This window comes from Leptopilina boulardi, unplaced genomic scaffold, assembly GCF_019393585.1.
Source record: "Leptopilina boulardi isolate dan_hultmark-lab unplaced genomic scaffold, ZJU_Lbou_2.1 LbouV2_371, whole genome shotgun sequence".
In the NCBI taxonomy this organism is placed as follows: domain Eukaryota; kingdom Metazoa; phylum Arthropoda; class Insecta; order Hymenoptera; family Figitidae; genus Leptopilina; species Leptopilina boulardi.
Window position 1 is genome coordinate 4,046,201 of NW_026137942.1, and position 22,890 is coordinate 4,069,090.

The window sequence follows — 22,890 nt, forward strand, 5'->3', positions numbered from 1 at the left end:
ACAATTGTCGATGAATGCCGACTGCTGCCGGGCATTAACGGTTGCACACGGCGCATAAATCGTAAATGTGTGCGTACACTGTAAAAAATAAAAAAAATTTACATTTTGAAATAGTAAAATTACATTTTAGAAATTATGTAATTTTACTACTCCTAGTGAGGTATTAATACACTTTTTAAATTTAGAAATACAATCGAACTTGTAATTTTACAACTTTCGTAGCGGGAAAAGGACAAAACGTTGTAATAGTACAAGATTGTATTGTCTTTGTGTGAGTTTACAAGTAGGTAAGAAAATGGACCCTCTTTGAAAGTGACAAAAATACTCTATAATGCACAAGTACACAAAATTGTAGTCTTATATTTTTTTGTGGAAATTTACATTCTTTTAAATTAAATTAACTAACTTAAAATATAAAGTTATAAAAAGCCAGTAGTTCTTCAACATTGAAAATGAAACAAATACAGTTTTTCTCACTTTTGCTTTTAAAAGTAAATATACCTCATTTGTCACTTTAAAAATTATAGTTATGATGAAACTTAGGTGTTGTGAATTAATTTACTTTTTATAATATTATTATTATATATATTATGTATACACACGCGTATACATAAACATATACACGTACAAATAATAAAATTTATATAAACATTTATTTGCAAAAATTATCATTATTAAATATGTAATAATAATTTGTTTCAAATAAATTTTTATATAAATTTTATTATTTGTATCACATATTTTTCAATGCAATAAAAGGTAATAATTTTGTAATATAAAAATAAATTTCAAATATAAAATATTTTGAACGAATGATATATTCATTTAAATGATTTTGAAAAACCGTTTCAATTTTTAAATAAACAGTTGGTTTTACTTACAAAGTTGACATTCTGTAACTTTAGGCGAACAGATATGCGTATAATATTGTTGTAAGTAAATTTTTGAATTTACTCTTCCGAAAAATGAAAATTTTCCATGGAATCTGCATTTTAATTTTGGAAAATTTTTTGAATAAATGCATATTCTAAATTTAGTTGAAAATAATTAACAATAATATTGACAAGTTTAAATTATTAATATTTCATCCAAAATTTACCACATAGTGTTAAAATTAATTACAACTATTTTGAATAATATATAGATAAAATATTTAGTTAATTTTTTGTTCGATTTGTACAAGTATTATGAAATCATGTTTGTACTATTTTTTATTAAAAATAAATTTTAATAGAAATAATATTATTATGTGAATATTTCTCACACGAATTATATTTTTTAAATTTCCCGCCATGACCGGACATTGGTTAGTCCATGGTTTGTCTTTCTCTATCTCATAGTGCCGTCTCATGTTAGACAGAGACCTTTTGTATACTAACCTAACCCTCTGGAACCTACATCGAAATCACGTTTCGTTTTCTCGTTAAGTTGTGCGAGTTTCGCTCCGCTTTCGACACCGCACTGTTCGACACCAACATTCGAGACAAAGTTTTTAAGTTCTTATTGGAAGGTAAGTTTTTTATTTATATACCATATTTATAACAAACATTTATTAACAAAGTCTTTTAAAATTATTATTTAATAGTAATCATTTTACAGATTTTTCTGCTATTGCTCCGAAACTATACTGAGAAGTTGTCATCCAGTTTTTTGATTCATAATTATTTTCATCTTTTAGTACACGGTAAGCAGTTCAAAAATTTTTTTGTAATTATATCCTTAATGAATCTTTATAAGCATATATTAGATATATTTTTTAAAGATTGATCCCTTGACATAACCTCAAAATAAATTATGGTCTATATTCAAGTAAAATTATTGTTAGAAATTATAAATAAACAGATTAGAAGTATTATATGAAATTAAAAAATTTATTTAAATAAAATTACGATTTAAGATTTTAATTAAATCTTACTAATTTAATATCTCTATAAAGTGAATTTTTTCTCCATGTGTAAGATCTTCTGAAAATAATTTTATTTTGAATGTAAGAAATCACAATAGTGGGTCTATACACTTCAAAATAAACAAGAAATATTTCACTAAGATTGATATTTGAAAGAAGTCGCGTATTTTGGTTTACGAATTATTTTTCTATTTATTCAGTTAGAAATACGAAAAATTCTGCTTTTAAATTTCTCAGCGACTTTCTCAAAATATACTATGAATTATTATTTTTTGACCCATTAATATTTAAACTAATTTGATACAAATTTAATTTATAATTAAAATTATTATAATATTATATATTATAAATTTTATATATTATATAATATATATTATATAATATAAATTTTTATCAAATTAATAATTTGATAAAAATAATTTCTTATAATGAAAATTTATTTCAATTAAATTTTTTTAAATATTTCAGTGTTATTAAATTAACTCAGCATATCTGAAGCAGAATACCTCTTCCTATTCTTCCCTTAATCTATAATCTAAATCCTTCAAATATGAATATTAAATAATTTAAAAATAATATTGAAATGTTTTTATGCAAGACATGTAAGACATCTTTGCCAACCATAACGGCTTATAATAATCATCAAAATAGTCATAAAAATTTAGAAAATTTTGATATAATATGTCTTTACCGAAACTGTCATGCAAAACTTACATCGTATCAATCTTTTCAAAAACATATTTCGCGGAAGCACCAATACGCAGATGGAGAAGGTAATTACTTATTTAAATTGCAAAATTGTAATTTTCAAACTTCAAACTTTCAACTTATTAATAAGCACGTAAAAAGTCATTTAAATAAACCTAATAACGGAATACCTTGTCCATTTTCGCGTTGCGAAAGAAGTAGCACGTTATTTTTAAATGAAAATAATTTCACTGTTCATGTCTTTAGGAATTACTTTGACGAAGATACACTTTTTAAGAATAATAGTGATAGTAATTTAGAAGGAATTCCAAATTATTTTGAGGATGATAAAAATGTAAATAATACGACTTCTCTATCTTCGAATTTAAATTTACTTCCTTTGGAAAAAACAAATGTTGACTTTTCATTAACTAATGAACCATCTACATTAAAAGATGTAAATATTTTATTGACGACAAACTCTAATCAAGACATAATGAAATCAGATGTTTGTAAAAAAGCTGTTGATTTGTGTTTGTCATTAAGTTATAAGCATAATGCTACTGAACCTGCTATTCAGGAAGTTGTTTTAAAATCGAACGAAATGTTTGAATTGTGCAAACAAAAATTTTTCTCGTCTTTACTTAAAAGTAATTTTTTAAAAGAGGACAAAACAAAAATTGTTGCAGATTTTAATGACAGTTTTAAAGACTTTTCTAATGCTTTTAATAGTGAGACGGGATTTCTTAGAAATACTTCTAATCGAAGAAAATTTTATAACAATAATTTAAATTTTGTTCTTCCAGAAGAAGTAAATTTTGTTGACGATAATGGAGATATAACTGGTTATTCATACACTTACATTCCAATAAAAGAAACCCTCACGTCAATGTTGTCGAAAGAAAGCATACGTCGTTATTGCGAAAATGTGACAGTTTCAGATAAAGGTAGATTATTATACGACGTTGAAGATGGGGAAGTAATGAAAAATAATGCCATTCTTAAATATAACTCTGATATAATTCTATTATTGTTGTTTCAAGATGCATTCGAAGTTTGCAATCCTCTTGGCTCTTCTAAAAAAAAATTTAAAATTGTTGCAATGTACATGATGTTATTAAATTTACCCCCGCATTTACGAAGCAGAATGGAAAATATTCAGTTAGTATTTTTATGTTTGGAATCTAATGTTACGAAATTTGGGTGGGATAAAGTTTTGGAAAAATTGATAAGTGATTTGAAAGATATTGAGACAACAGGTGTACCCATTGATGTTGAGAAAATTAAAAAAACTTTCCTTGGCACTTTAATTGCTATGGCTGGGGATAATCTTGGGAGTAATGACATTGGTGGATATTGCAAAAATTTTAGTAAATCTAGTTACTTTTGCAGATACTGTGAAATTAGTAGAGAAGAATTTATAAATAATTTTTTTGGTAAAAGAATTTTAAGAACCGTTGAAAACTATAAAAAAAATGTACAGGAAGCATTGAGCAAAGGAAAAATGAGCAAAGGCATTATTAGCGACTCTCTATTAAACAAATTGATAACTTATCATGTAGCATTTCCAGGACTTCCACCCTGTATCGCGCACGATTGTGATGAAGGTTTTATTAGAGTCGACATGTTTTTGATAGTGGAATATTTCATCGGTCAAGGGTGGTTTGATGTTGAATTTTTAAATTTTAAATTAAATGATTTACAATTTTTTTATGAGACTGCTTTTTTTGTTCCTCATATTAAAATCGAAAAAAATGAAAATCGAATTTTATGTGGCACAGCAAGTGAAATAAGGAGACTTATTTTATTATTTCCGATTGCAATTGCAACCAAAATCCGTGACTTTCAAGATCCAGTTTGGAATATGTTTTTAATCTTACGATCTATCTCATTAAGTGTCAATGCTCCAGCATTATCGAGGGGTCAAGTTGCTTTGCTTCAGATTGATATTGACAATTACTTTCGTGCTAGACAGCAGTGTTTTCCAAATGCCAAATTGATTCCTAAGCATGAATTTTTGCGTCATTATCCTTGGTTAATAAATCAATTTGGGCCATTAAAGCATTTATGGACTTTGCGTTTTGAGAGCAAACACCAATTCTTCAAAAATTTTGTAAAACATTTGAAGAATTTTAAAAACATTTTACAAACATTAGCAATAAAGCATCAATACAAACAAGCTGCACTAGGGATGGAAAAGTCGACTTCGACTTTAGTCGAAAGTCGACTTTCGATACTGAAAAGTCGACTTTTCGCGGTCGACTTTGATTCGGTCGAAGTCGATGAAATTCGATCTTCGTCGGTCGACTTCTCGACTTTCTGTCAACATGAAAAACAACTGACACGTGATAAACACCCCAAGAAGCACGTAATATATCCTCAATATCAAGGTAATATTACACGTGAGATTCGTAATATAACGCTGTAATATTACAGTGATCTTAAAATGTCCGCCTCAAGGTAATATTACCGGGAATATTACTGTAATATTAACGGTAATATTACAGTAATATTACAGACTGATTTGAGTTATTCATAAAGCATAAAAAACATAAATATATTATAAGTCAATTTGGCTTGTTGGTAAAACTCTGGACTCGTGTGCTTTGAGTTCGGGGTTCGATTCCCTGGATGGGTAGATTTTTTTCGTAAAGAAATGTTCCCATAATATTACTGTAATATTCTCTTGTAACATTACCTTAATATTACGGTATAATATTACTGCAATATTACTGTAATATTACCTTAATATTAGCGCGTAATATTACAGTAACATTACCGGTAATATTACCTTGAGGCGGACATTTTAAGATCACTGTAAGATTACTGTAATATTACAACGTTATATTACGAATCTTACATGTAATATTACCTTGATATTGAGGTTATATTACGTGCTTCTTGGGACGCATGACGACACTGTGGACTAACGGTTTTCGGGACGTTATATATTATTTTTTGTACATTGTGTTGCACGACATTATTTTTAATTAAATATTAAGCACATGGGTCCTAGTGCTGTTTGGATTTATTTTTCAAAAATTGGTGATGGCAGTAAAGTGCAGTGTACAGAATGTAAAAAGGAAATGTGTTTTAATAAGAATATTTAAATAATATTTAATAACAATAATTTCGATTGAATTATAATTAGGGTAAATGCACCAGTGGTGGATCAGGCACCAATGGTGGATCAACAGCGTTAAAAAGGTTAAAATAAGCTATTTCTAATTGAACTAAATGTTTCAATCGTTTAGGGGAGGTGAATAGATAAGTTTTATGAAATAAAATCATTTGAAAATATTTAGGAAAACAAAGCAATACAACAATTGTTGATTTTATGCTTTTTCACATGAAATCTTAAAAAATAATTGTTTAGTCTAAATTTTTTTAAATTTAGAGTAGAAAGTAATCAACTCTTTCCATATAGAATACATTTGGAAAAAAATTTACATCATTAAGTTATTTTTGTGTAGTGTAAAGGGGTAAATGATCCACGACTGGAGCAATGTCATTTTATTGTTGAATGTGGGTGTGAGGGGGTGTAAACGTTACAAGCAGGTCGAAAACTACACGATAGTGTCCTGGAAGACTTGTTAATTCATACTATTGTAAAGATTACCCTATATTTTTCATCTGAAAAAATCTGTACACCTTTAAAGTCAAAATAATAAATTTAGTAGGCTTAATTGATCCACCACTGGTGCAGTTACCCTATAATTAGATGATAAAGAATAATTTTAATATTTTAAAATAGAATGTTTTTACCATTAATGTAGAAATATAATCAATTACATTAAAAATGTTTACTCTGGATTTTTCCTTTCATAGTTAAGTATTACTTATTGTAATTAAATTTAAATTCATCAAATTAGATTTTTCTTAAAAAAATGATTCAGAGATAATTATTTATAAGTTATAAATGAATATTCTTAAAAAAAATATGATTTCAAAAAAAGTCGATAAAAAGTCGACTTTTTTTACAAAGTCGACTTCGGTCGACTTTAAAAAGTCGAAAGACTTAAAGTCGATTGTAAAGTCGAAAGTCGACTTTTCGTTTCCCCTTTCCATCCCTAGGGTGAATCCTTCGCTTCCTGAAAACGGGTCAAACTTAACACCACTAACACAACCACATCATGTCCCCATGGAATCTGAACCTTCCTCCCCACATGATGTTCCTCAGACCATGATAACATCTGTCACTGACCCACCTCTACAGATTTACCCCCCTTGGGAATCTGATTCTAGAACAGAAGCGCGGGATGAAACCCAGGCTACACTGGAAGCTGACATACAGGTTTCTCCTGATCAGGAAAATTTGTATCCCTACGAACATGAGTGGATTAACCCAGCATACACGGAGGATGCTAAATTTCAGCCCGATGCCCCTCCTCCTTTTACAGTCCTAGTAGAATCGACCACACCAAACCAGAAGATCAGTAAATATAATAGGATCGCTGTCGCTGACTATTTCGAAGCACGAGTCAGTGACCCAGATCGTGTGGTAGTGGCTAACGGAGTTAATCAAATGCGTGTGACCTTCTCCACATAGATGCTTGCCAACCAATTTCTCGAGTCCATGAAGGATAATGATCGCGGATACAAATTGTATATCCCCAGGTCCTTGGTTAATAGGAAAGCGCTGGCACATGATGTCGATTTAGAATTGTCCCCTCTGGAGATCTGTAGTAAGATGGAGAGTGAAGTAATTCGGGAGGTAATTTCCATTCGCAGACGCACAACCCAAGATGGAGATCTGTCGGGGCAGATCGAATTGATCTTTTCAGGAGTATCGATCCCAGATTCAATTTTTATTTCTCGAGCCCTCTATAATTTAACTCTGATGGTCACTCCCCCGAAGCGATGCTACAAGTGTCAAAGATTTAGGCATTTTCGTACTCAGTGTCGCTCGAATTTTTCTAGATGCGAATTCTGCGCAGAGAACCACGCTAGAGATGATTGTCCTAACCCGAATCGCACGGCACACTGTGCTAACTGTGGTGATAATCACATGTCCTCATCAAGGGAGTGTCCATATTACAAATATGAATATTTAATAATGAAGCGCAGGCTTGAGCTCAATGTAGGCTATGACAAGGCGGAGGCGCTCTTGTTGAGTGAGGGTATTGCTAAGCCGGGTTATGAGGTGGTCTGGCAGCCCACGGTGGGGCCTGTGATGGACTAAAGCATTACCTCTCAGACTTCGCAATCCTCTTCTGGTCCAATGGATACTCGTACCGACATTGATTTGCTTCAACCGTTTGGTGGTTCTGCCCACCCTGTGGAGACTCTAAATGAGGGCTAATTTTCTACTTAGTTTTGTTTACTATTATACGATTATTCTTATTTATCGCCTATAATTTATTTATTAACCTATATTGTGTTTTACAATTATAAACAAACTAGTTACTTGGTAACATACATTTTAACCTCTCTTTTGTCTTTTTGTTTAAATATTTTATCCAGTGAATTTTAACCTGTTACTTCAATCTATTTGTACTACAGAGAACAGCTATCAACAAATTGATTTACGTTTGACCGGTACGTGTGGTTTATTCAGTTGGTTTTTACGTTTGGCTCACATAATTTCTGAGTGCTGTCCACGTATTTGCGATCTGTATTGTGGCCTCGTTGTCTCTATTTGTTTGAAGTTTTTCTTTCTTCCGGTGTTTCCCGTTATTTTCAATTATGCAGAGACCTAGCACAGTTCACAAATTGCTAGTTTTGATTTCGTGGAATGCTCGCAGCACCATTCCCAAAAGAACCGAGGTAGACTTGCTTTTGTGGAAACATAACCCGGACATTCTTTGTGTCACGGAGTCTTGGCTCTCAAGTTCCAACGTCTTTGAGGTCCCTAATTATATTAGTGTACGTCAGGACAGACTCGCTGGTAGAGGTGGGGGTGTGCTCATTCTTATCCGTAGAGAGATAGCGATTCAGATTTCTTGCGCTTTTTGTTACCCAACTCGTAACCTGCAGATAGACGTTGCTTCTGTCTCAATTGGTTCCCTTTTTTGTAAGACACAAATTACATGTCCTTATGCACCTCCTGGAGGGGATGTTACAGCCGAACAGTGGTCTGATATATTTGAGCGTCTTCCAAGGGCAAACAATCACATCTTCTGTGGTGATTTTAATTCTCACCACACCTGTTGGGGTGATGTCTCTTCTAACGTGAGAGGGTCTTCCCTACTCACCTTTTCTCTCCAGTCTGATCTTTTTGACTCAAATGATTCTTCTCCTACTAGATTTCAGGATGCAAATGTTCTGGGAAATAATCCCGATCTCATCTTCTGCCCGCCAGCTGTGTTGCAAGCTTCAGTCACCACGGTAATACAAGATACTTTCGCTTCCGATTATCTCCCTGTCCTGCTTCTGGCTGACATCGTTCCGAGTCGCGCGTCCTCGACCAATAATAGATTCTGTCTTAAACATCTTGACTGGTCCAGTTTCCATAACCATCTGGAACAATCAGTTTTTGAGTTGACGACGCAGCTTTGTGGTGGCACACTCCCTTCTGACATCTACAATTTATTTATAGATTCTATCGGAGCTCATTTGCGAGATAGTGGCGCCTTCATTCCTTGCAAGGATTCTTTAAAGCCATTCTCCAAACCACTGTGGTGGAATGAGAAATGCGAAGACGCGTTAAAAAGAAGACGGGCGAACTATGCATGGTACCATAGCAATCAAACTGCAGCTAATCGAGCGGAATTTAAAAGACTGAACAGCGAAATTATACATTTTCTCAGAAAGCAAAAGATGTTGGATTTTAGAAAATTTTGTGAGGGCATCTCTCTGACAACGGCAACATCAACGCTTTGGCGTACAATCAGAGCGCTCTCATCACGCTCTGCTCGACTTAACACTGACATCTCTTCGGATAGTTCCACTCCTCAAATGGCTAGACTCAGGGACGATCTTATTCGAGAAGATATTCCAACGATGGAGATTCCCTTTTTGGAAACTCCGTTGACCTTTGACACTGAACTCTTCCCTCCGTTCTCGAAACAGAAATATTTTGCTGCTCTAGAGCATTGTAAGCCTGGGATTGCCCCTGGACTTGACGGCATCACTGGTTAAATTATTAAAGTCCTAGGTCCAGTGGCGCTTGAATTTTTGCTGATACTGTTTAATCGCATGTTTCTGTACTCGTCGTTTCCGGAATCTTGGCAGAGAACACAAATTAGCTTTATTCCTAAACCTGGGAACAAGGGCTTTAGGCCCATTGCTCTTACTTCGGTTTTTTGTAAAATTTTTGAGCGCTTGGTACAGTTTAGACTTGAGCATGAGATAGAAATGAGGAGAATAGTCCCTAAGCACCAATATGGTTTCCGTAAGAACAGGTCTGCCATTGATTGTGTGGCTGCTTTTGTTACGGATGGTACCAATGGTTTTGCTCGCTCGCTTAATACGTTAGCTATTGCTATTGATATTAAGGGAGCTTTTAACAATGTAAAACCAGATATCCTACATCCAGATCTGTTGGATTTGGGAATTCAACAGAATATCATAAACTTTATTACATTTATAACGTCCAAGAGGTTGATCTCCTTCTCGGCGGATGGCGCCAATCCAAGAATTTGTGACATTGGGGAACCACAGGGAGGTGTTCTTTCCCCTCTTCTATTTAACATATATTTGCGCAAGTTGGAGAGTTACCTTCCGGTTAACATGAAATATGTTATGTACACTGATGACCTTTTGCTTTACATTAATTTTGGGAACTCTGAGAACATATCTGCAGTTGTTACGGACGCCCTGAGGCTGGTGACAGCCTGGCTGCTTTCGATTGGCCTAGAGGTTGCCCCTGCTAAGACCTCCTGTTGTATTTTCTCTCGATCGCGTTCAACATTCGAAGACATCCGTGTTTGCATTGGTGACACAGTGATTCCTTGCTACTCCACCTTAAAGCATTTGGGCATTATGTTGGACAAAAAGTTGAATTGGTCGGCTCATATTAGGATGTTGGAGGATAGAGCAACTAAATCCCTGGCCATTTTGAGGATTTTCTCGAGGGTGACGTGGGGGGCTTCCCCCACTCTCGCCCTTATGGTTTATCGAAACTTGATCAGGGCTATTTTAGATTGGGGCTCCCCCCTTTTTCCGGACTCAGCCGCTACTACTCTTAGGGCCCTAGACAGAGTGCAATACTCAGCTTTGAGAGCAGCATTGGGTTGCATAAGAACTACTCCGGTTATCGTTCTTCTGTCAGAGTCTGGCGAACCCCCACTCTCATTCAGGAGAGTCTTTCTTTCTAATGCCTTTATACTTAGGAATTACTGCTGGTCGGATAATCCTCTGATTCCGAAGCTCCTCTTACAGTGGGGCTATTCCACCACGTTCAACTTCAAGTTGAATGTGTCAAGACTCTCGCTCTTAAATGCCTTCTTAAGAGTCTATCCGGTCATCAAGGATTGCTTTAGAACGCGTCTTCGCTCGCAAACCCTCGCCTTCGGCTCGGGCACTCGCTACGTCTCGAACTGCAAAATACACTCGCGGAAATCAACCATTTTCCTCCCTAGATGCACAATATACTATTTAAAATCAGGATGTCCAGCAAAGCTTAAAGAAAAAAATTCCCTGACTTTTATCTGACATTTTTTTTTCGTGACTACTCGTTAGTGATCGGTCAAATCCAATCGGACTCAATCACTTAACTTCGTCAAACTTCGGTGTTTTTTGATATTTTTCTATCATTTTTTGAAAAAAAAATTCTATTAGTATTATATGTAAATATAAAAAATGATTACAAAAAAAACAAAAAAATGATTATACCAGTTAACGGAATTCTAAATACAGAAAATGAAATATTTTATTCTAATACTTGTTACAGGGCGTATTAGAATTTAACATTTAGAGTTTTTATAATACAATTATAAATTTCGCAAAAACTATTCTAATTTTTGTTTCTAAATATATTAAACTTTATTATTTTTATTTCAGGCATTCTTAAAAAAATAACAAAAGTTATTACAACCCCAAAATCTGCAAAATCTTACGCAATTGTAACTTAATATACTAAATATGAGTGTCAAAATATTAAATATCCTTATAAGATTTCCGTAAACCATATAAATTGTTTAAAAAGAAACAACTTTTTCATATAAAATTTTTGAAAATAACCTGGTCTTTAGTGTAAACAATTAGGATTTATTTATTTAAGTTATTTCTATACACATTCTTGGTTATGTTTTATGTCTGTTTAGATCACGAAGTAGTATAAGGAGCTCCCACTCTATGGGTACATTTGAAAAAAGTAGAAGACGATTTTCCTTTTTTGTTCGGGCCGTGCTTATGTAGCGTCAGCAGCGCCTCTGTAGTGAAAAGTGATGAAACAGTAGTGAAAAATGCAAATGGCTCCAAATACATATGAACAGCTCATTGATATCGACGGTTGTGTTTTTTAAAAATTAAATGTGAGAAAGAATATAGTTTGGATTTACAATTAAAGTAAAAGCAATTTGTAAAATGAGCTCGTGCTGTGTCAGTGGTTGTAATTCCTCAAGGACAAGGAACATTAGGGAGAAGAATATACAGGAGAAAAGCCATTTATTCAAGGCGAAAACGGTTAGCAATATTTGATTTTGTTTTCCCTGAATTCTAGAAAGAATTTTGAATTTTTCCCTGATCGAAATGAAAATATTTTAAGATATTTTCAATTAAAAAAAATAAGGCAATTTTTAAAAGTAAAAATTTGAATTAAAATTTTCAAAAATACAGACTTAACGTTGCAAATCTTCCACAATTCAATTATTTATAAAATGTGTATCTTAAGTCTCCTAAAAGTCAATTATTTCTTATAAAATCTCAACTTGATCTCTTCTAAAATTCAATTGTTTAAAACATTTTTCAATTAAAAATCCTCTAAAATGTAACTATTGTGAAAAATTTGTAAAAAGTCTTCAGTACTTCAAATTTGCAAAAATGTAAAGTTACAATCTCTTGAAATTCAATTATTTAATAATACCTTAACTGTAGCTATACCAAAATTCAATTATTTCATGGACGTAAGAAATATAGGGACGGGGCACATGGACGCGGGGTTTGACTTGGTAATCTGTAAGGGGGAAGGCGCCTAATGCGCATGTGGCCGTTGGCAGATCGCTGATTGGTTAACAAAATATTCGTGCAATGTGAGTTTATTTATCTGTCTGTGTCATGGTCTGTGTGGTTTGTGTATAGATGACTAGATGTGAAAAGTGTCAAACTATTATTAATTAATGTGCTACTACTGTTAAAAAAATGGGCAAACCTGGAAAGTGCATTGTGAAAACGTGTAAAAATGCTCTTACGATTAAAACAAGACTGTTTTATATTGCGAAAACAGCTATTGGGGATGATATTAAAACTAGACAGTTTTACACAAATTTGGTTCAATTTAAGGGACATTAATACTTTTGCATTAGTTTCGTTAATATTAGATATTACTTGTGATAGTAGCATGCAAATATTTAAGGAAAACGTTTTTAAAGTTGAGTACTAGTTGTTTGTATATTTTTACAAATTATTATTTTCTGATTGTTAGATAGAAATTAAGAATAAGATACTTAAATATAGCAAACAATATTCACAGTATAAGAATAATATATGCAAATTAATCTCATTGTGCAACAAAAAAGACTGTGATGAAATGCTCATTTTATAAAGAATATTTTTTTATAGATTTAAATACGTTATTTTTGTGAGATTTCACAGTGGCCGATTTCCCGAAAAGCCAAAAATCGAAAAATGATACGATTTCAACCAAAATTGGTATACCCATGTTTTTTGGGCTTCTGAATTCAAATTTTACATTGGTTGTGTCAAATTCAAAATGGCGGATCCAAAATGGCCGTTTAGATTTTAGAAAACTTTGCTGAAAATCGAAAAATGATACGATTTCAATCAAAATTGGTATACCCATGTTTTTTGGGCTTCTGAATTCAAATTTTACACTGGTTGTTTCAAATTCAAAATGGCGGATCTAAAATGGCCGTTTAGATTTTTAAAAACTTTGTTAAAAATTAAAAAATGGTACGATTTTAACCAAACTTAGTATACTTACGTTTACTGGGTTTTTGAAATCAAATTTTACATTTGTTTTATCAAACTCAATATGGCGGATCCAAAATATTTGCTGGTATTATAAAATTGCGTATATGTGTTAGAGTTTATTTTTTTTTAATTACAGACAGTGCTTAAATTTTAGTTTAAAGCGAATGCGAATGAAGAAAAAGTCAGTTTTTCATGTTCAGTTGTACCGCCGGCCGGTGCAACGCGCTGGGTGAAATAAAAAGTGATACCAAAACTGCAGGGGCAGCTTCGGGCAGCTGATTTCAATTAAAATGAATCAAAAATATATTCTAGTTTATGATAATACCAGGTAGAGCGCGGATATCGGTGGATTTTACAATTATTTTCATGATTTACGTTGATAAAACAATACAAAAATCGTAGCCATGAATAGCGATGTTTAATGTCATTTTTTAAAAACTGTACGTTTTAAATGTGATGATAAATACATTCAACATATTTCATACACCTTTGTTAATAATTCCCAAAAAAAGATATTCAAAAATCTGCTGTATATTAGTATATTTTCACTATTTTAACTGTGACGAAAATTTATAGTTATGAAACGTTCTGAGTAAATTTCTGGCAAAGATCACTTTTACTTGTTCACATAATAAATTGGTGATAAAAAAAGTGTAATTTTTTTTCTCAAAATTATGCAGTGAACCCTCCTTTATAATATTCAACAATAAAAAGTATAAATTTCTAAAAAAAAATTTTTGACTTTTGGCCAGGTTTTTCGGGAAATCGGCCACTGTGGATTGATATCAATATATGAAAATATGTTGTCGAACAAGACTGAAACAGTTTTCTGAAAGAATATTTGTAAAAGATATTAATAATATCTATAAATTTCTTCAAAGTATTTTACAAAAATTGTGATTGAGAAACTAAAGAAATTTTATAATAACTAAAGAATTTTTAACTAATTATTAAATAATTATTATCATTACTTTCTGTAAAATATGTCTAAGATTTACGAACTTTGTGTTTTTGTGAAATATTTTTGTAAACTGCAATAGTAAACATTATATATTTTGTAAAAATGGTGCTGTTACTTCTTTTTTCTTTACATAACTTCTCTGCTACTAGTAGAAATAAAGATTTTTTTCAAATATCTTTTTTGTTGTAAAAATCCTCTATTACTTGCATGTTTTCAATTTATTTATCGTCAATAATAATTGGTTTCCAATCAATTTTTAAAAATATACCTATTATATCTTGTTTCTTGCAGGAATTACAATTTTGTATAAAGAAGAATGATACTTCATAATGGATTTTTAACTCAACTATGCTGATTTCTTACGTGAATTGTACATAATACATTTTTCAATTAATTTTCATTTTTATAAAAAAATGTCTGCGATAATTCTAAAATTTAAAAATAAAACATTTAACACAAATAAAACTGACTAAATATTAAATTATCCTTGAATTATTCGTTAAGCTTATTTATTATTTTTTAATTTTTTTAATTGGTATAAATCTAAGTTTTGGATATAATTTAGTTGTTTGTAAAAGTTTTTTGTGAAATAATCTATTAATATGTTTAAAATTTCCAATAAATTAAAATTAGTAAAAATTGTCAAAATTTAAAAATAAACCAATAAATAAAACGTCCATGCTTTATATGATATAAATATTACAAGTATTTTTCAAATTGAAAGAAATACGCGCCTCATATTTAAACGAGAAGCGCCTGCGCATTAAGTCTACCAATCGTAAAGCAGCCAACGGAGCGCCTTTCCCTTCCGACCTACCACAGAAATCCCCTCGCCCACATTTTAATATTGAGGCCTGTCCCTATATTTCTTACGTCCATGAATTATTTTCAATTTCTCAACAAAAACTATTCTAAATTAATTATTTTCAATAATTACAAAAAGTTCTTCAAAAATTCAATTCTTTAAGAAATTTTGAATTTTTGATGGAATAATTATTTTTTTGCAAAGATATGAAGGTAATGGACATTATTTTAACAGGATGAAATGTTACAACTGTGGAGAAGCGTTCTACCCAACGGGGACACATTGAAGCAAAGATTTTTTGTGTGCCATTTACATTTTGACGAAAACGACGTGATAACAGAGGATGTTATCAAGTTAGCAGATGGCACTGAATTTCGTTCTAAAAGAATCCGATTTCGTCTGAAGGATGATGCTGTTCCAAAACATTTTCCACATGTGGAACCAATTGCGGAAACAAAAATATTTGAACCACCGCCTTTTGAACGTATCGCCGTGGACAAAGCTTTTGGAGAGGAAACAGAGTTCTCGAACATTTATAAGAATTTCAAAAAAATTCCCTTTCCATCATCTCTGTGGTTTGCGACACAAAAAAATGACTTTCTGCTGTTTAATAAGTGGATAGAAAATTTAGACTGCAACAGTCTGAGAATTTTTTTACATAAAAATAAGGAAGTTAATGTAAGCACTTCCTCAAGTAATACACCCTAATTAACAAATAATTAACATTTATGTTTTCAGATTTACTTTGGAGAGAAAGAAGTTTTTCTTCATGGAAGGAATACTTTAGACAAAGTAAATGACCTTATTTTTTTATTTGAGATGCTGGACACTTTGCTTCCTTGCATGAGATGCACTCGACCCCGGTTAGAAAAATATTATTTTTATCTTAGATTCATTAATAACTTTCTATGTTATTGAAGTTTATTCTTTTTTTTACAGAGCTGAAAATTGTATTGGCTTCGTGCGAATGAAGAAACTTGGCACCTCCGGACCACAATCGAAATATTGTGTGGAGTGTAAGAAATTGTGGAACCGAAATCGGGTTAAGAAAAATTTACAGGACCATAACACAACTTTAAAAATCAGAAATGCTGATTTAAAGAAGAATTCCAAATTTACATCGCAAGCGAAGAATCGTCTTGCCAAACAAGTAAATTTAAAAGATTTATAAGTACTGAAATGACGCAAAAAATGAACCGTCCACAAGATGATTTGGTTAATTTTTAAATAGAATATTACAAGAAATCTTAAGAACGGTTAAAAAATATTCATTATATCAGGAATAATGTTAATTTAAAGATAACGTTGCAAAGTGCGTAATTTTAGTAGCTTTTAAAATATTAAAGAAAAAAAAATTTATTTGATATAGTTCAGAAAATGAATGATTTTTTGCAGTGTTAAAAAACAAGCGTTCTTACAATTCATGTTGGTAGTGTATATTTATTTACGATTTTAACGTTTATTTTCAGGTTAAGAAATTGAAAGATAGCCTGAATATATTAAAGGAACAATGTGCCCAAACTACAGGGGAAAGTTTGGCGAAAGGGATTGAGGAACTACCGCCAAAAGAACAATTGGCTGTGCGAGCATGTGTCAATGCATCGAAAATTAAATCGCCCAGAGGAGTGAGATATAGTCGGCAATGGGTTTATGAGTGCATTTTGCTTAGAATTAAAAGCAAAAAGGCTTATAAACACCTTTGAAAGCACAAGGTACTTGCTTTGCCTTCTTTCCAAACACTGGATAGATGTATGAGACGAATGAAGAGCGCTTACGGGTTCCAAGATAACGTCTTCGAAGCTTTAAAATTAAAAACTGGAACAATGGACCCCAAAGATAGACACGGTAACTGGAAATATTTTATTAAGATTTATATCAATTATTATACCAAGGATGAACTTTAATGAACTAATTTATGCTTTATTACAGGTGCTATTCTTATTGACGAAATGAAACTGTCTACGGCGTTGACATTCAATTTTACTTTGAAAAATTATACGAAAATATACATAATTATATTATGCAGATTTTAAATATAAAATTCAAGTGCCTACTATAAAAGGCAAGTTAATTTATAATTTGATTTTGCAATTTATAACAATAAGTAGCAAGTTTTCAAAGTGATAAATTTGAAAAATTACATGAAAATGTTTATAAAAAATCGATTATAAATTATTTAATTTACGGATACTTTTCGACTACTTCCAACAGTCTTCCAAATTCTGCAATACTCATTACGTGAATAAATTCACAAAATGGCACTACTTGGTCATCAATATAAATTTTAATGCCACATTCAGGAATTGCTGCTACTCTTTTTTTCACAGTGCCATTATCTTCCACTTTCTGAAATCCACAGAATAACGTCCCTTTTGAAAAAGACCAATCCGATGAAGGGAGTTTTATTAGATCAATATGTTTTTGTAAAAAATTAAATGTACAGACGTTCATATTCCTAATGTCCAAGATTTTACCAGATTTACTTTCTATCTTACGTCGTATCGAACAACTTTTTTTGGCGTTTGACACTGCTACGCGTTTTGTTGGCATCTTAACCTATAACATTTCCATAGTATTAAATAAAAATAACGAAACCAAATCATAAATGAATTATATTTTACATTCTATAACAGTTAATTATATTTAATAGTAATGAATAACTCAGAAACAATGTTGAAATGCTTGTAAACAAAGTTTACAGTACTGAAACATAATTATTTTTCACATTACACTTACCATTTAAAAACCAAGGATCTTCAATGTAGAGTATACTTCCTTAAAATATCACTTTCAAATATATACCTTATTACACATTAACTTTTTCTTTTATGTTAATTTTTGTTTACTTCTGTCAAAAACGCGGCTCCAACTTTACAGCTGTTCATATGTATTTGCAGCCATTTGCATTTTCCACTACTGTTTCATCACTTTTCACTACAGAGGCGCTGCTGACGCTACATAAGCACGGCCCGAACAAAAAAGGAAAATCGTCTTCACTTATTATTCGAAGTGGGAGCTCCTTATACTACTTCGTGATTTAGATATATCAATTTTTTAATTTTTTCGTGTTATTAGCTTTTAATAATGTTGTAATAAGTATTATTTAATAAATAAAAGTGTTTATACATATATTTATTTCATTTTAACTTGATTTTTAGTCGATCACAGTGTGCGGGAGATTTCGTTCATTTGAACGTTCGAATCTTCGAGCACATGAGTACTTTGAGTCATAATAGTAAAGATTAACTATTATTTTTTTGCATTTTAAAATGTTTGAAAAATCGTTTTTTGTCCATAACTTTAAAAAACTTACGACACCTATGAATATTTTTCTTTAATTTTGTAGAGTTTTTTAATACGCATCTTTTGAGCTATTAGTGAACAATCAACAGATATTCTATCCAAAGTTATTGAACCCTGGCGGAATGGATGACCGCGGATCGGACGCCGTTGCGTCCAATTCGCGTCTGATCGCGGACGCTCTTGTATTTTTGTTATTTTTAACCTTTAAATAATGAAAAAAGGGTAAAAAATTATTAGAAACTTTAAAAAAAGTATTAAAGAATCGAATAATACCATATTTATGCATCCCAGTAAAAAAAGATTTATTGAGCAAGCGATTTGGCTGATTGAGCAAGCCGTCTGCCCAATTGTCTAAACGACATTCGGACAATTGGACTGTTTGCTCAATCATCCAATGCATTATGCCCAATCACCAACATTGTATTTCGCGTCTAATAAAAGAAGAAATCGGTCTGAGTGTTGAGAAAATGATAAATCATGAATAATTATTGTTAAAAAGCAAGAAGTAATATATAAAAATACCTGAAATAAGAATAAATAACGAGTTTTGTAAAATGTTATTTTTTAGTTGACAGTGCACTGATGTAATATTAATTTTGTCGGTAAAAGTGAGGAGTATGATAAAGAGAAACGTTTCTTTATCGACTCGTGATACATTTCAATTGATAATAAAAAATTGTAGATTTCTTGTTTTTTTAAAAAATAAGGAGAAATTTCAATTGAGTATTTAAAAATAAATTTTAATTGATTTAATTTAATTTAATTAGTGGATTAATGAATCAGTGAAGTGAATTAAATTAAATTAGGTTAAATACATTGAATAGTGGTAAGTAATTATATTTTGTAAAATTATTATTTATTAAGACAATTATATTCTTTGTTAATTTGTCTTGTATTATTCTTTTTAAAAAAATAAGTATAAATAAAAACTGGTAAGTAAAATAATTGAATTTAATAATAATATATTTATATTATTAAACTCAATTAATTAAATAAAATAGGATTTTTATTAAAAGAAACAATAAATAGGAGATTTAAATTAATCCAATTATTTTAAAGAAAATTTTATTTTTATATATCAAGGATCAAAATATAATTTACACTAAAACATATAATGCTCCCGGATCTATAATAAAAAAAACATCTAATTATTCAAATATTTGGCATATGAAGCAAAAATGCTGGTTTTTTTTATAAATATATATAGTATCACGATAATTGTGAGAAAAATAATAATTAATAATAATTGGTCAATTTATTATTAAGTTAAATTTAAACATTTTTATTTGCGTCTTTTTTTTATAAAAATTTAAATTAACAGTAAAATTTTTTAATTTTTTTTCAATATTTTCTTCAAATGACACCTTCCTAAAATATTGACCAAATAATTCTTGTTATGAGGCTCATTTTTTTATTTATACTTATTTTTTTGTAAAAAGAATAATACTAGACAAATTAACAAAGAATATAATTCTATTAATAAATAATAATTTTACAAAATATAATTACTTACCACTATTCAATGTATTTAACCTAATTTAATTTAATTCACTTCACTGATTCATTAATCCACTAATTAAATTAAATTAAATCAATTAAAATTTATTTTTAAATACTCAATTGAAATTTCTCCTTATTTTTTAAAAAAACAAGAAATCTACAATTTTTTATTATCAACTGAAATGTATCACGAGTCGATAAAGAAACGTTTCTCTTTATCATACTCCTCACTTTTACCGACAAAATTCATATTACATCAGTGCACTGTCAACTAAAAAATAACATTTTACAAAACTCGTTATTTATTCTTATTTCAGGTATTTTTATATATTACTTCTTGCTTTTTAACAATAATTATTCATGATTTATCATTTTCTCAACACTCAGACCGATTTCTTCTTTTATTAGACGCGAAATACAATGTTGGTGATTGGGCATAATGCATTGGATGATTGAGCAAACAGTCCAATTGTCCGAATGTCGTTTAGACAATTGGGCAGACGGCTTGCTCAATCAGCCAAATCGCTTGCTCAATAAATCTTTTTTTACTGGGATGATTAATGGAAAATAAGTTAAAAATTAATACTTAAAAAAAAGGTAAATATGTGAAAGTTTATCATGAAATTTGTGTGCAATTTAACTAAATGTGTTGTTTACAGGAAATAATATTAAAAAAGAACATTAAAAAAGTAAATTTCTACAAATTAGAATTACTATTTTTGACAGAAATTAATTAAAATAAAAGTAATAAAAATAAATGTTCCAACAATAAGAATTTACCGACAACAAGGCGTAAGTTCATGTGGTGAAATGCTTGATGGCAGCACATAAACTAATCAAATCTTTTTAAATGGAACATGTAGAAAGAGAATCTCAAAACTTATAATCGAATGCAAAACTCGTTTGTCACATTTCACTAAAAATTCATCACGCTTAGGTTATAGAGGGCTCTGATGTCAAATTTAATAATAATAATTTTTAAAAATTAATAATAATAACCAATAAATCTTTTTTTTAGATTTATCTCAAATTTAAGAATCGGGGATTTTAAAGGGCACTAATATCGAAATTAATAATAATAATTTTGAAAAATTCAAAATGTCTAAAAATTGTTTATTTAAATTTCTTTATAATTCACCACTCGGCGATTATAGATGGCGCTGATGTCAAATTTAATAATAAAATTTGATTAAAATTAAAAATGGTGGCAGAAAGAAAGTATTTTTAAATTATTCTAAAAACCATCATTTAGAGGTAAAATTTAATATTTTTCAAAAATTCGAGATAGCTACCCTTAAATTGTTTGTTTAATTTCTTTAAAATTTATCGCTCAGGGGTTTTAAAGAGCATTGCTCTCGAATTTAATAATAGTAATAATTTTCGGAAATTCAAAATAGTACCTAATCAAAAAATTGTAGCTTATGTTTGTGATTTTTAAAGTAAAAATACACAAAGGGAATCAACTGTCAATATAAATTATTGGTGTTTAAATCTTCAAAACATTGAAAATATTCAATTAAAACTGATTTCACTTTACATAATAAAAAATAAACTTTTAATTAAGATAAAATTACGACAAACATAACCTTAAAATGATTTGCATCTTAGGTTTTAAAAAAAACTGAAAAAACATTTTTTGCCGCCATTTTGCACTTTTTAAATTATGAAACTCTACCTCAGCGCTTTCTATATCACTAAACGACTATATTTAGAAAAATTTTAAAAATCTATTTTTTGATCGCCATTTTGAATTTTTGAAAATTATAAAATTCTACCTCAGCGCCCTCTATATACCTTAAAATAATTATTTTTAGAATAATCTGAAAAACTTTCTTTTTGCCACCATATTTAATTTTAAACAAATTTTATTATTAAATTTGACATCAGCGCCATCTATAATCGCCGAGTGGTGAATTATAAAGAAATTTAAATAAAAAATTTTTAGACATTTTGAATTTTTCAAAATTATTATTATTATTAACTTCGATATTAGTGCCCTCTAAAATCCCCGATTCTTAAATTTGAGATAAATCTAAAAAAATAATTTATTGGTTATTATTATTAATTTTTAAAAATTATTATTATTAAATTTGACATCAGAGCCCTCTATAACCTAAGCGTGATGAATTTTTAGTGAAATGTGACAAACGAGTTTTGCATTCGATTATAAGTTTTGAGATTCTCTTTCTACATGTTCCATTTAAAAAGATTTGATTAGTTTATGTGCTGCCATCAAGCATTTCACCACATGAACTTACGCCTTGTTGTCGGTAAATTCTTATTGTTGGAACATTTATTTTTATTACTTTTATTTTAATTAATTTCTGTCAAAAATAGTAATTCTAATTTGTAGAAATTTACTTTTTTAATGTTCTTTTTTAATATTATTTCCTGTAAACAACACATTTAGTTAAATTGCACACAAATTTCATGATAAACTTTCACATATTTACCTTTTTTTAAGTATTAATTTTTAACTTATTTTCCATTAATCATGCATAAATATGGTATTATTTGATTCTTTAATACTTTTTTTAAAGTTTCTAATAATTTTTTACCCTTTTTTCATTATTTAAAGGTTAAAAATAACAAAAATACAAGAGCGTCCGCGATCAGACGCGAATTGGACGCAACGGCGTCCGATCCGCGTTCAACCATTCCGCCAGGGAATTTTTAAAAATTAGAAAAAAGCGT

At 30.4% G+C, this 22,890-nt stretch overlaps 2 protein-coding genes across 3 annotated transcripts in view; one reads left to right on the plus strand and one right to left on the minus strand.

Moving 5' to 3' along the window:
- Nucleotides 1-22,890, minus strand: part of LOC127287588 (GPI ethanolamine phosphate transferase 1) — a 64,969-nt gene that overhangs the window by 36,248 nt on the left and 5,831 nt on the right. The gene's annotated exons all lie outside the window — the stretch shown is intronic.
- On the plus strand, nucleotides 15,693-17,396 carry LOC127287589 (uncharacterized). Its single transcript, XM_051314595.1, has 4 exons — nucleotides 15,693-16,256; nucleotides 16,333-16,543; nucleotides 16,863-17,238; nucleotides 17,323-17,396. The coding sequence occupies exons 1-3, from the start codon at nucleotides 16,213-16,215 to the stop codon at nucleotides 17,094-17,096; spliced, it is 489 nt and encodes a 162-aa protein (XP_051170552.1). The 5' UTR covers nucleotides 15,693-16,212; the 3' UTR covers nucleotides 17,097-17,238; nucleotides 17,323-17,396.

Coding starts and splice junctions, on each gene's coding strand:
- LOC127287589 (XM_051314595.1), top strand. CDS start 16,213: ATGCTGGACACTTTGCTTCCTTGCATGAGATGCACTCGACCCCG. Junction 16,257..16,332: donor ATGAGATGCACTCGACCCCG/GTTAGAAAAATA, acceptor TTTTTTTTACAG/AGCTGAAAATTGTATTGGCT. Junction 16,544..16,862: donor AGAATCGTCTTGCCAAACAA/GTAAATTTAAAA, acceptor GTTTATTTTCAG/GTTAAGAAATTGAAAGATAG.